At 35.6% G+C, this 12,696-nt stretch overlaps 3 protein-coding genes across 3 annotated transcripts in view; all 3 read right to left on the bottom strand.

The window, feature by feature from the left end:
* Positions 1-365, bottom strand: part of LOC104736211 (E3 ubiquitin-protein ligase RHF2A) — a gene marked incomplete in the record, with an annotated part of 3,517 nt that extends 3,152 nt beyond the window's left edge. Inside the window, 1 exon segment of the mRNA XM_010456159.2 lies at positions 232-365.
* LOC104736209 (outer envelope protein 61-like) lies at positions 4,443-7,435 on the bottom strand. The gene is made up of 10 exons (XM_019235166.1): positions 7,191-7,435; positions 6,972-7,028; positions 6,751-6,879; positions 6,542-6,619; positions 6,353-6,423; positions 6,176-6,225; positions 5,854-6,028; positions 5,151-5,688; positions 4,917-5,060; positions 4,443-4,816 (listed from the first exon to the last, which is right to left on the bottom strand). The coding sequence occupies exons 1-10, from the start codon at positions 7,419-7,421 to the stop codon at positions 4,670-4,672; spliced, it is 1,620 nt and encodes a 539-aa protein (XP_019090711.1). The 5' UTR covers positions 7,422-7,435; the 3' UTR covers positions 4,443-4,669.
* Positions 9,500-11,222, bottom strand: LOC104738085. The gene is made up of 3 exons (XM_010458320.1): positions 11,201-11,222; positions 10,667-11,011; positions 9,500-10,095 (listed from the first exon to the last, which is right to left on the bottom strand). Exons 1-3 carry the CDS (start codon positions 11,220-11,222, stop codon positions 9,500-9,502), a joined length of 963 nt encoding a protein of 320 aa, XP_010456622.1.

The following is a 12,696-nucleotide window of genomic DNA, read 5'->3' as shown; positions in this document are numbered from 1 at the left end:
AAATGACTTATTCGAGTCCCCCCCCCCCCCAATGCAAATTACGCCGAATCAAATCAAAAATTCTAAGCTCATATCGATCGAATTGAATCCGCGGAGAAATGAAATTCAAAAAAAAAAAAAAAAAACGAAAACCCTAATTAACCTCCATTTGAAATCGGGATGAATCGGATGGATGAGATGAACGGAGAAGGAAGAAAATGAGATGGTAGGGGATGGAAGAGAAAGGGGAAAAAATCTAGGGTTATGAGAGAAAACAAAACCCTAGATTCATGATGATTCGCCGAAGATAACGGGGAGAGGAAGAAGAAGACAAAAGGACAAAAGGAGAAAAGAGACCCTTTCCTCTCTTTTTCTTTTCTTCTCTTTTAATTTTCTCTGCGCGTGGGGTTGTGGTCTCTATTGACTCTCTCTCTCTCACGATGTTAATTTTTTTTCTATTCTATTTAAATAAAAAAATATATATATATATATATGCTCCCTATTTTAATTGATGACATTTTAACAAAAACATTGATTTAGCTGGGTCCCATATTATGACACCTCTTTCCTAAGATGGATTTAGTTTTAGTTTTCTAAAGTTGATTTTAGTGAATTTAGAGAAACTGTTTGATTTGTTACTAAAATCCTTTATATTTTTATTAGATATTTTAGGATTTTCACTTTATTTGGTCTTCAAATTTTGGTATCTTTTCTTATATATTCTATTGTGGTAACTTTTATCAAGTAAGCAAAAAATATTGTTTTGTTCTCGAATTAGCCCATATTGTAACTTCTTCTATGACATTTTGAGTAAGAAACAAGAAATATCTTTTATATATTAAAATATAGTCCTTATTTAAGGCGAGCTCATTTTTTACCGTATAATATTCATTGTCAAACAAGTTTATTTTCAAATATTACATGCTATCTATTTTGATTATTCTAAATCCAATTGCCAAAAAAATTTGAATTTTCTTTAATTTTCCAAAATCTATTATTTCAATAATTATAATATTGTAACTTACCATTATATACAATCAAAAAAAAACCCATGTATATATATTCAATGAGAAACATTAAACTTATTTATCTGAATTTCATTTTTCTTGATTCTTAACTCATATTTTTAAATCTACTAAAGACCAAAATCATATTTTTGTGCTCTATATTTTGTTTTATCAAACAAACTCATTTATTTTCTAAACAACAATGATAACCTATGTTTATATCTTCAAATTTAGTACATGAGGAACTTTTTCCAGAACTTCCAATTAAAATTTTTGATGTGTTTTAGAATAACATACAAAATAATTTAACAAGTTTTGGTACAAACACATCAACTACAAATTACAAAATTTTAAAAAGCACATACTATTGTTCTAAAATTCATTTGGGAGGGAAAACTAGAAAATGTGAACTGATGTTGGGAAGATAACAATGTTTTGAAACCATATAAAGGTAGTTAACCGGAATACTCGTCGGTCAGTGAGTAACTGGGACCATAGATTGATGAATTGATATTTATTTTAATTTTATAAGAATACAATATTAATTTCTAATTAATTTATGAATTTTCTTAGTTGAATAATGTTATAACAGAAAATTAAATCAAACAAAGTTGAATTTTAATTAAGAATAGGTTTATATTATCTTTGACAAATAAAATATATTTGTAATTGTAGCTTATATATGGATCACTTATCGATGGTTTTCAATGTAATAGAAAAGTATTATACTTATGAATACTTGATAGGGATTCATGTTGAAGAACATTTTTAAAAAATTTGATTTACGTAATGAAAAAAAAAAAGGAAGAGAAAAAACAAACAAAAAAGCCACGCTTGATTTTGTGGGAGAATCATTGTTGGAGACTCTTGCAAGGTGAGAAGATGAACCTTTTACTTGAACGTTGATTCATTTTTATCAAATACAAGTTATTCAGCATTTGAGCACTCTGTTTCTGTGTTCTTTGTTTCTCGATTACTTATTGTTTTACCAATCACATTTTTTTTTGCTTTTAATTTTTTTAAAGTTTTGAAAGCCATTTTTTTTTGTTCCTTGTTTTCTCATTTTTTCTAAAGCGTCAAAACCCATGCTTTAAAACTAAACAATTTCAAAAGCATTTTTTTCTCCTTTTCATATTTAAAAACTCTCCAAAAGTATATATATATATATATATATATTACATATTTATTTTTATAAATTAATTATTCTCATTTTTTAATTTCTTTTAAGATCTATTTCGATAAGAAATTTTATTTTTTCATCATCATCACTAATAATATTGTAAAAAAGTTTATGAAATTCATCATTAATAAAAGAATAAAATCATTAATTGTTTGTTTGTTATAGTTGTTCCTATAGTTGTTTGTTTTAAAATCTTATTCTTATTGTTGTTTGTTTTTTTTCTCTTTCTTATAATATCTTATTCTTATAGTTGTTTGTTTTCAAACAAAATCAGATATTTGATTGACTTATATTTTTCAAAATTTTAATTTATCATTAATAAAATTTATTCTGTCATTAAAGTGCTATATGAATTAATTTTTAACATAATATATATTTACTATTAATATTTAATAATAAAAATAAAAATAATAATTACAGCTTTAAAAGTTATTAGTAAACAATCAGATTTTAACCATTAAAGTTTCTACAATCAAAGCATCTACAACTAAATTCTCTGCAGTTAAAATTTTAAAATCAAAATCTCTATAGCTAAAAGTAATAGTCGTTACCAAAAAATGTAACTTAACTAGTAATGGCTAAGGTGATGAAAAGTCGATATTACAGGAACAAACATCCTCTTATGGCAAAAAAACCATATAATCCGTCCTTTGCTTGGAGAAGTATTTATTCCATCAAGGGATTGGTGGAGCAGGGGGCGCGATGGGCGGTAGGCTCTGGCAATTCCATTTCGGTTTGGCGTGATCCATGGATACCGGATATTCGCCCTAGACCGGCGAATGGTCGAGGGAGGTTGTGGCTTCCGAGTTTAATGGTTAATCATTTAATTAACCCGGAGACTAAGAATTGGCATCTACCTACTTTGGAGGAGTTTTTTGATCCGGGGGATATACAACTAATCCAGAGTATGCCGGTTAGTAGAACTCATCAACCGGATAGATTAATATGGCATTATACTAAATCTGGGAAATATTCGGTCAAATCAGGTTACCGGTTAGCTCGGGAATTAATTATGGATGTAGAGTATGGGCCGACGTGTACGGCTTTGCGGGCCCAATCGTGGAAACTTGATGTACCATCCAAGATCCAACACTTTTTTTGGCAGATTGGTTCGGGTACTCTACCTGTGTTGGAGCGTCTTGCACATCGGGGTGTTCGTTGTGACACCGTGTGTAAGAGATGCGATTCTGCAGTGGAAACTATAAACCATGCGCTCTTTGAGTGCCCTAGGTCTCGATGTATTTGGGAGTTGTCGCCTATACGGATGGACCAGGGGGTTTTCCATACACATCGATTTATGCGAATTTAGACTTTATTTTTTGGCGGGCGTCTTCGCAATCCGGGGTCTCGGATATCGGCATTCAACTACCTTGGATTATTTGGTCAGTTTGGAAAGATAGGAATAAAAAGGTTTTCCAGGGTATTGAGGTAGAATCTCTTGAGATTTTGAATCAAGCGGCTACGGATAAATTATTGTGGGAGGAGGTCAAGTCTTACTCAGTGAATTATCTGGATCCTCCGTCTTTTTCGGAGGACAGGGGTTCCTCTCCCCGATGCCAATTTGATGGTTCTTGGAAAGGTACAGATCCCTACCAGGGTTTGGGCTGGTGGTGCTGCAATGGAGAGCTTACAACGATCCTGTTGGGAGCACGGAGTCACCGTCGGAGTATATCACCTCTACATGCAGAATTACAAGCGCTGATCTGGGCTATGGAGTCTTTACTGGTGGCTGGAGTCGATTGTCAGGCTTTTGAGACGGATAGCGTAGAGCTAACGGCGATGGTGCAGACGCCGGAAGACTGGCCGGCTTTTTCTAATCTGCTGGAGGATTTCTCACTGCTTCGAAGTTCCTATACCTCCTTCACCCTCACCAGGATTCCACGAGACGCTAATGTCAGAGCCGATTGCCTACCTCGATCTTCACGATCTCTACCTTCAGAATCTACCTTTGTAAACTTGTTTCTTCCTGTTTGGACAACCAATCTTAAAGTTCTATTTTAATATTTATAGTTTGGTTGGAAAAAAAAAATAATAAAAATAATGTAACTTAACTAGCATGTTGAGATACGGTTGTTTGTTTCATTATAGCAAATTTTGAATCTTTAAGGATAAAGAAAAAACAAGGAAAACAAATTAAGAAACTTTCAATTTGTATTGCCCTATTCATTGATTTCCTGAACTCTTAAAACTTATCCATCTCCGACATATAAAAGAAAAAACTCTCTTTGGTTTTGCACTTTGTACGAGAAATAATAATTATGTTATTAGATAAGGAATATCTAAAAAAGAAATGTCTGTATTATCTCTAATTAAAACACTACAGAAGGTATAAATAAATTTAGACACAAGTGGGTTGAAAAAGCGACCAACAAAAAAAAACGTCGGGGAAAAAAAGAAGATAAAACCATGTTACAGTTTTACATACTACAAACCCACCGAAGAAGACTGGTCTGATCTTCACGAAGGAATTAAGTCTTTTAAGATACCGTTTGATTCCTTTCCTTTAGTTTCCAATATAGCCGAGCCGATGAAGGACCATTGCTAAGACGAGCATTAGTATCGCAAAGATTAATCCACCTCTTCCAAGCAACCACTTCTTCGCCTTCTTCGCTTTCTCTATCCCGGTTTGAGCCCGATCCGCCCATCGCATCTGCAAACAACATTTTTTACATATGAGACAAATATACAATCAACTCTACAATGTTCTGTTTTCACATCCTCTTTTGGTTTTTCATAAACCGAATGCATACCATTTTCTCCAAGGCGTCAGGAGAAAGAGAAGCCATGGCTTGCTGAGCTTTTGCAGCATCTTCTTGAGAAAGCTTCATTCCGAATTGTTCGCTCATGCTAGCCATTATCTCCGGATTCATGTTCTTTATCATAGACGTGAACATCTACCAAACACACAGAAAATACTATATCAACATCTACAATCACATTATGTTGACTAAATTGGTCAGATATAAACCGGAAATGACAAAAACCTGTCGCATTGCTGGATCTTTCATTTGGTTTCTCATCTGCTCCTGCAAGTCGGCCGGCGGGGCAGAAGGGATGCTTGATTCGAAACCGCTTCTTGGAGCCACAAAGGAATTACCTGAAGAACTAGACTCACCTACAAAACTACCAATCCCACTCGCTCCTAAACTTTCACGTTGTTCAGATGCTTCTGCATTGCTGTATGAAGTTGAAGCTGGAGCGTTTGCTTTCAAAGACGATGCCATGTTGAACATCCTCTCACGCTCTTCTGGTGACATTTTACCCATCATATCAGATGCGAGTTTGAGCATGTCAGGTGTAGGTGCAAACCCGTTTCCTGCAGATGGCGCAGTCGAGGTGAAAGGGTTATCTCCTTTAAACGAAGAGGCTGTTTGAACCATTTTTTGAATCTCTTCAGGTGACATTTTCCCTATCATGCTCGAAGCAGTTTTGAACATGTCTGGTGACATATCTCCAGCTTTGCCTCCGCTCAGAGCAGCAAGTGTATCGGGATCAGTTTTTGAAATGAAGTTCTGGAATGTTCTGCAGCCCATAGAAAAAAGGAAAAGAATTACAAAGTCATTCTAATCGTGCCACATGTAGCAGAAAAAGGATACTTTAGATATTATTTGTCTTCGCGAGCACAAATATTAGGTGTTGAAACAGATGAAACAACACATCAAACACTAGTTTGGAAAGGTGTTGAACCTGATTGCTTCTGGGTTATCTCTGAGGGCCTGCAATCCATCAACATCAGTCTTTACGCCCTGAGCAAGACCACCAACATTGCTTTCTCGTTGTGTTCCAGTAACCTCTTTAGACTGTTTCTTATTGTCTCCGGAAGTAACAGTATTTTCTTCAGTTATGTCTTCAATCATCACACCTAATGAACAAATAACATAACAATTTTTCATTTGTTTTTCCTAATTCATGGACGAAGCATATCAAAAAAAATGCAGCAAAGAAACGTCTGGTCTGACATAATTGATAATACACTGCATTATTTCGAAGAAAGGGATAAATATAATACCTCTTGATGCATTGCCAGGTCCCTCGACACCCAATCTTTCCTTGACATCTCTGCAACATAAAAGATAAAACTTAAAGTCAAAGTTATTTTTTTAAAAGTTGATATCCAAACCTCTGAAATAAGCAGAACTGAAAAGCATGACATTACCAGTGATCAAATCAAAAAAAAAATCCATACCTTAACACAACGGCAATTGTCTCATCTTCAGGGGAAACTTCATTGGCCTTGCTTAGATCGGAGACAGCATCCTGATAGTTTCAGAATGTCAATGAGCAAACATATATTCAGGAATTATTTAAAGTACGCACATATAATATTGACAAGAAATCTCAAGAAACAACTTCCATAAACAACACAAGAACTCACTTCAAGTAGGCCCAGATCTCTGTATGCTTGACCCCTTCTGTATAGGGCTTTGACATTCCTTGCATCATATGCCAAAACCTGAATGCATGTAAGAATGTAAATTTATCAGAAGAACACTAAGACAGGATTGATCTTAAAGCGATGTACGACATCACTTGTCACACATACAAAAAAAAAGAAAACAAGAACATACACAAGGTGTAACATACCTCAGAGCCTTCCTGTACGCAATCTTCATGCCGATTTGTCTTCAAATAACATGACATGAGATTGAGAGAACAAGCCAACAAAAGTGCGCCACTTTTAGAAGATGGAATGTCTTTCAGATTGTTCTTCGCCTGCGATATGGTCCAAGAGCCATTGTAAGAAAAAGGTTACAAATAAAAACTCTTCTTGATAAGTGCTACCAAAGAGACTGAAATAGACTTACACGCAAATATTTCTCTGCAGCTTCACTGAAATTTCCTCGGCTATGAAGCTCGTTTCCCTGCCAAAGGTATCAGCAAATGAGATTAACATCTAAAGCACAACTCAATTGAAAAACTAGGCAACCCCATTCTGTTTCCTTCGGTCCAACAGCTTATTCAAACTCGATATAAAAAAAAGATAAATAGACCTCTCTAATCAGGAAGACAATAATAGTACCAACCTTTTTCTTAAGCATCTGAGCAGCATTAATCTGATAAGTAAACTGAGCATCGGCATGAGCACGCATAGCAGCAATGTCTTCAGGGGAAGCTTTAGCCATCTTCTCACCAATCTCAGCCATATCCTCAGGGCGAGTATGCTTAAGCTGTTCAGCAGCTTGTTTCAAATCCTCAGGCCTCATGTTCTTCATACTCTCAGTTGCCATATTCATCAAATCTGGATTTGACATCATCTGTACCAAAACAAAAAAAAAAAAAAAAAAAAAAAAAAAAAACAAAAAAAAAAACAAAAAGAAAAAATGGGTCAGTTATTAAAACAAGTGATGTAAAATTCAAAAAAAGTTAGCATCATACAAAAGAAGTGATACGAAAACTATGTATTAGCGTTACTTTTATAGAAGCTTGCAAGTATATATTTTCAAGTTAATTCAAATTATTTGTATAAGTTATGTACTATAATGAAATAAAATAGAGTTGCATATAATTAATAATTAAAAACTAATATACATGTCGATTATTGATATAATCAAAATTAGTTTTTTCATGATCGACTTTTACGTTACCTTCTGTTTTTAAAAAAAATCTATCTATTAATTAAAAATATTAATATTATTTATTTTAACACCAGTTTTTATTGATGTTAATTTTGTATCATTTAAAAAAGTGATCTTACCAAAAATTAATAGACACATCANTGGATCCTAGCGAAATCAGCAGGAGTCATACGGCTCATCTGATCTTGAGCGAGCCGAATCATCTCAGGATCCATCAATCCGTTAAACATCGTTCTTCTAGAAGCTTCGATCGCGAGAATCAGATCGGCAAAACAAACAAAACTTTCAAATCGAAACTCGCCGGAGAAGGATATAACTCGGAATCTGTGATCTCTAGATTTTAAATAATCGTTAAAAGAGTTTCGAGAATCGGAGGTGAATTGTTTCTTTCTGCGGAGCCGAATGTAAAAGAGAATCAAAAATTGGGAATTTAATTTAAATCGGCTCTCAACCTCCTCAATTGACCGACCGGAATATGCCTGGAGAGGTTTCGAATTGACAATGTTACCCTTGCTCTTATGAAGACGCAAGGCCATGACGTGCCTTTTAGATAAAGTTAATTACTATAATTAAATTAGCTGTAGTATATAATTATGAGAGCAATATGCTTATTGTGCATGTCGCCTCTTGTTCCATGTTGGAAAACTAAAAAAATTAATCTCGTGTTTTCCTTTTTATTTTCTTACACTTAAAAACGAATCTCTCTTCTTAATTATAAACTCTTTTATATGTTTTTTTTCTTTATGAAAAGGTCGACCATTAGTGGAGTAACCCACCATAGTTGCTCTCATAATAATTAATTATATAAATAATACTAAATTAATTAAAGTAATTCTAGGAGAAACTTAAGCAAAATCACCCTATTACTAGAGAACCTAAAAGAAAGTTGCTCAAGAATTTAAATAATAATTTTTTAATTTATATTGATTAATTATCAAACTTTAATTATCTAAAATGATAAAACAATTATTTAAATACTGTATATTACATAAAATTGAAAAAAATACAATTTTACAAACTTTAGAATATTTTACAAAATTCGGAATAGTAAACATATTTTATAAAATTCGAAATATTAAACATATTATGCAGAATTTGAAATAAGATTTATTGTGCGGTTGCACCAAATTTTTGTTAGATATGCTCAATCAAGTCTTTATCCAAAAGATCATGCATTTGTGTGTCATGAACCTCATTTCGAATGCCCATCCTATTATGTAGATTTGTTGGCATATCTGTAGAATATGATAAATCGACATGAGAACTTCCGCTTCCTTCTTCGTGATGGAATTCCGTTGGATAGTAGAAATTGTAGTCATGTCGTTCGTCTTCCACTATCATGTTATGCAGGATGATAGATGCTCATTATTTTTCCTATTTTTTCTTTATCCCAAAAAAGTGCGGGATTTTTCACGATTGCAAATCGAGTTTGCAAGACTCCAAATACACGCTCTATATCTTTACGACATCCTTCTTGCCATTGAGCAAAAAATTTTGCTTTTCGACCATGTGGAAGTGTAATGGATTGGATGAAAGTTGCCCATTTGGGATAGATACCGTCAGTGAGGTAGTACGCCATTTTGTATTGTCGTCCATTGACAACGTATGTAACTCTCGGAGCTCGGTCCTCTAGGATATCATCAAACACCGGGGAGCGGTCCAAGACATTGATATCATTTAACGAACCTGGTGGTCCAAAAAATGCGTGCCAAATCCATAAATCTTGTGATGCCACAACCTCTAGTACGATTGTCGGTTTACCCAATCCACGTGAATATTGTTCTTACCATGCAGTGGGACAATTCTTCCACTCCCAATGCATACAATCTATGCTCCCTACCATTCCGGGGAAACCCGCGATGTTCTCCAATATTCAGTAACCGTTGGAGGTCTTCCGCTGTAGGTCTTCTGAGATATTCGTCGTCAAACAGATTTATAACTCCCTCAACAAAATGTAGAAGGCATTTGTGGGCGGTTGTTTCAGCGAGTCGTAAATATTCATCCATTGCATCTGTCGAACATCCATACGCCATCATACGAATAGCCGACGTACATTTTTGAAGTGCCGAAAGACCGAGCCTTCCAGTAGCATCTCGCCTTTGTCTGAGGTATGGGACTCCATTCTCAATAGTAGTAACAATACGAATGAACAATGGTTTGTTCATTCTAAAGCGACGACGAAACATAGCGTTAGTGTAAGTCGGATTATCACTAAGATAATCATTCCACAACCGAGTGTGGCCTTCTTCGCGGCCTCTATCAATGTGCACTCTTCGGATTATTGGAGCTGGTGGTACATCTGGGTGAGTGTAGTTGTATTGGATCTCCTCCACTATACTATCAACTTCCTTTTCTACAATATCATCAACTTCTTGATCGGAACTCCAATTAGATATTTTTTAGCAATTTGGGTATAGTAGAAGGCTTATGGAAAGTTTGATTTATTTTGTATAGGAAAAAGGGTTTAGGTTACAAGGTATATTTGTAATGGAAGTTGGCTTGTACAAATTTATCTTGTAACACAAACTTTGTAATGGAAATTTTATTTGGTTGAGTAGGAGAAATGAAGATAGGATGAAAAAGAAGAGAAGTATTGGAAGAGAAGAAACACAAAGCAAATGTAGTCGGATGAAAGAGTAGGAGAAGTGAATATATAGTCTTAACAACAAACACAAAGTACTTCACGGGCACTACAACCATTACAAAAGCCAAAACAACACAAACAAAGCCGTGACTGTCCTTGCAAGACACAAAACAACCAAAACAAAGCCGTGACTGTCCCTAAATTGTCACCATTACAAAAGCCAAAACAACACAAACAAAGTCGCAACTGTCCTTGCAAGACACAAAACAACACTTCTCCGTGATCCATTTTTGATCATGCTTCAATTCCCTCCAGCAATGTCCTAGCAGAAATGGCTTGCCCATGTCGTTCTTGTAAAGCTCATACGCCATGCTCAATACATCATCTTCTGATTCTCCACTCTTTCTTCTTGAACTCGCTTGTGCGTAACACCCCACAAACTTATTGACTCCATGGTTTATCTTGTTCCACCTAGCCTTACATTGTGAAGGCCCTCTTTCATTTGAACCAGATGACCCATCGTTAGCTTTGTAGTACACAGTAACCCTCTTCCAGAAACTTTTCAGCCGATGCTCATTACTTACAACTGGATCCTTGCTTGTGTTTAACCAAGCACTTATGAGGTTGACATCCTCCTCTGCAGTCCACCGCTTTCTAATTCCTCTTCCTCCGTCTTCTTCATTCTCTTCAGATGCCAGGCTAAAGTGGAGCGGTTGAGAAGAGAATCCAGGCCCAACATTTACAGGCTGAGAAGAGAGGGTTTGGTTAAAGTGGACATGCTAAGAAGAGAATGTATATGGAAGAATCGGATTATCTGGGGAGTTGGAGTCTTTTTGAGAATTCATAAGATCAACAAAAGATGTATGTGGATTACGATTAAGGTTTCTAGGATCCATTGCTTGTGTTAATGAAAGCTGATGTAAAACAAAAAGGGTTTGTATAGAAAAAGTTAATGTTTTATGTTAGTGCTTGATACACAGAGTTTTAAACCCTATTTTCCTACTGCAAGTGCACAGCAAAGAAGTAGTACTTAGGGGTCGAATCCCACAAAGACCAAGTTTTACTCTATGGTTCTATTGGTTCAATTTCAAGCTAAGACAATTCAAAGTTGGGTTTGTTTGGTAACAGTAACGCGATTAAAACGGTATAAAAAGGCAATAAGCAAAACACTAGATCAGGGGTAATTCTCGGGAATTTCAGAGATAGCAACTAAACAACTATTCAGGGCATAGATTAAGTACCAGTCTAGAACTCAAACATAAATATAAACTGATCCACTGTCGTGGTATCAATAACTCTATCTGATCGATTCTGTGCGGAAACGCGGAGCACGTGCTCAGACATCCGGAGCACATGCTCGGCGGTCCATAAACCCTAAACTGTCGTTTGAGCCCAGAATCGCAGACAAGCATTAAAGAACAGGAATGATAAGTTCACAAATCACCTACACATCAACTTTCGCAGGTCTAGGATAATTTGCCCACTAATGTCTTTTCTAGCAACCTATTACACTTTTGATGAATAGATAAACCTAGAATCATAGATTGGGTGATCAAATCAACCTAAGCATTAAGTCTAACAATAGTGAAGACAATCGATTATATAAAGCCCTATTTGTGTTCTGTTGCTAACCCATGAAACCCCTTTTGAAACCCCTAATCTAGCAAAGAAAACTACTCAGACATAGAGAAATGAATCATAGCAAAAGATGAGAAATTCAATGACATAAAAATAAAAAGGGTTCAGAGAATGCTTCACAAGGTAGCCGCTCTTCTCCCTCTCACAAAAACGTCGCTCAAAAACCAAAAGAAAAGGTATATCCATCTCTCCTAAAAACTCTAGGTTAAATAGCATACAAGTAGAGAAAAATAAGGAAAGATTCCAAATTCAAATCTCCCTATTAAAAAGCGATCTCAGCCCTCTTTCTCTCACAAAGGATCGCCTAAAATAAGGGGAATTAGGCAGGGAATCGGCGCCTAGATGCTTGCCACGTGTCGTCATGAAACCGTAGAGTTGGGAGCATGTGCTCGGAAATCAAGAGAATGTGCTCCTGGGTCTAAAATCAGCTTTTCTGCTCCAATTCAACTCCTTTCTGCTCCGATTGCTCCTGCTGTTCCAATCCTTGCTTTTAGCTTCCTAGCCTCTTATTATAACCTGAAAAGGACTCAAACAACTACAAAACTATCAAATAAACGGGGTCAAAGTGAGTCAAAACCGTAACATATCAACTCCCCCGGACTTAGATCTTTGTTTGTCCTCAAACAAACTCAAACCAAGCGCCAAGAGAGCCAATGTGGGAATTCGCAAAAATCTCAGAAACCGTGAGTAGACCATGACCTGCAGACCACATGTGTTAGAACAAGCTATACC

Source organism: Camelina sativa, chromosome 13, assembly GCF_000633955.1.
Source record: "Camelina sativa cultivar DH55 chromosome 13, Cs, whole genome shotgun sequence".
NCBI classification, from domain to species: Eukaryota; Viridiplantae; Streptophyta; class Magnoliopsida; order Brassicales; family Brassicaceae; genus Camelina; species Camelina sativa.
This window is presented reverse-complemented; position numbering and strand designations above follow the sequence as displayed.

What these genes read in the sequence shown, in the direction of transcription:
- LOC104736209 (XM_019235166.1), bottom strand. Translation starts at nt 7,421, where the DNA reads ATGATGTCAAATCCAGATTTGATGAATATGGCAACTGAGAGTATGAAG. An exon ending in CTCAGATGCTTAAGAAAAAG is followed by an intron (nt 7,029 to 7,190) that starts GTTGGTACTATT and finishes TACCTTTGGCAG; the next exon opens with GGAAACGAGCTTCATAGCCG. An exon ending in GATAACCCAGAAGCAATCAG is followed by an intron (nt 5,689 to 5,853) that starts GTTCAACACCTT and finishes TATGGGCTGCAG; the next exon opens with AACATTCCAGAACTTCATTT.
- LOC104738085 (XM_010458320.1), bottom strand. Translation starts at nt 11,222, where the DNA reads ATGGATCCTAGAAACCTTAATC. An exon ending in GGATCCTAGAAACCTTAATC is followed by an intron (nt 11,012 to 11,200) that starts GTAATCCACATA and finishes TGGCATCTGAAG; the next exon opens with AGAATGAAGAAGACGGAGGA. An exon ending in GCTTTACAAGAACGACATGG is followed by an intron (nt 10,096 to 10,666) that starts GCAAGCCATTTC and finishes ATGATATTGTAG; the next exon opens with AAAAGGAAGTTGATAGTATA.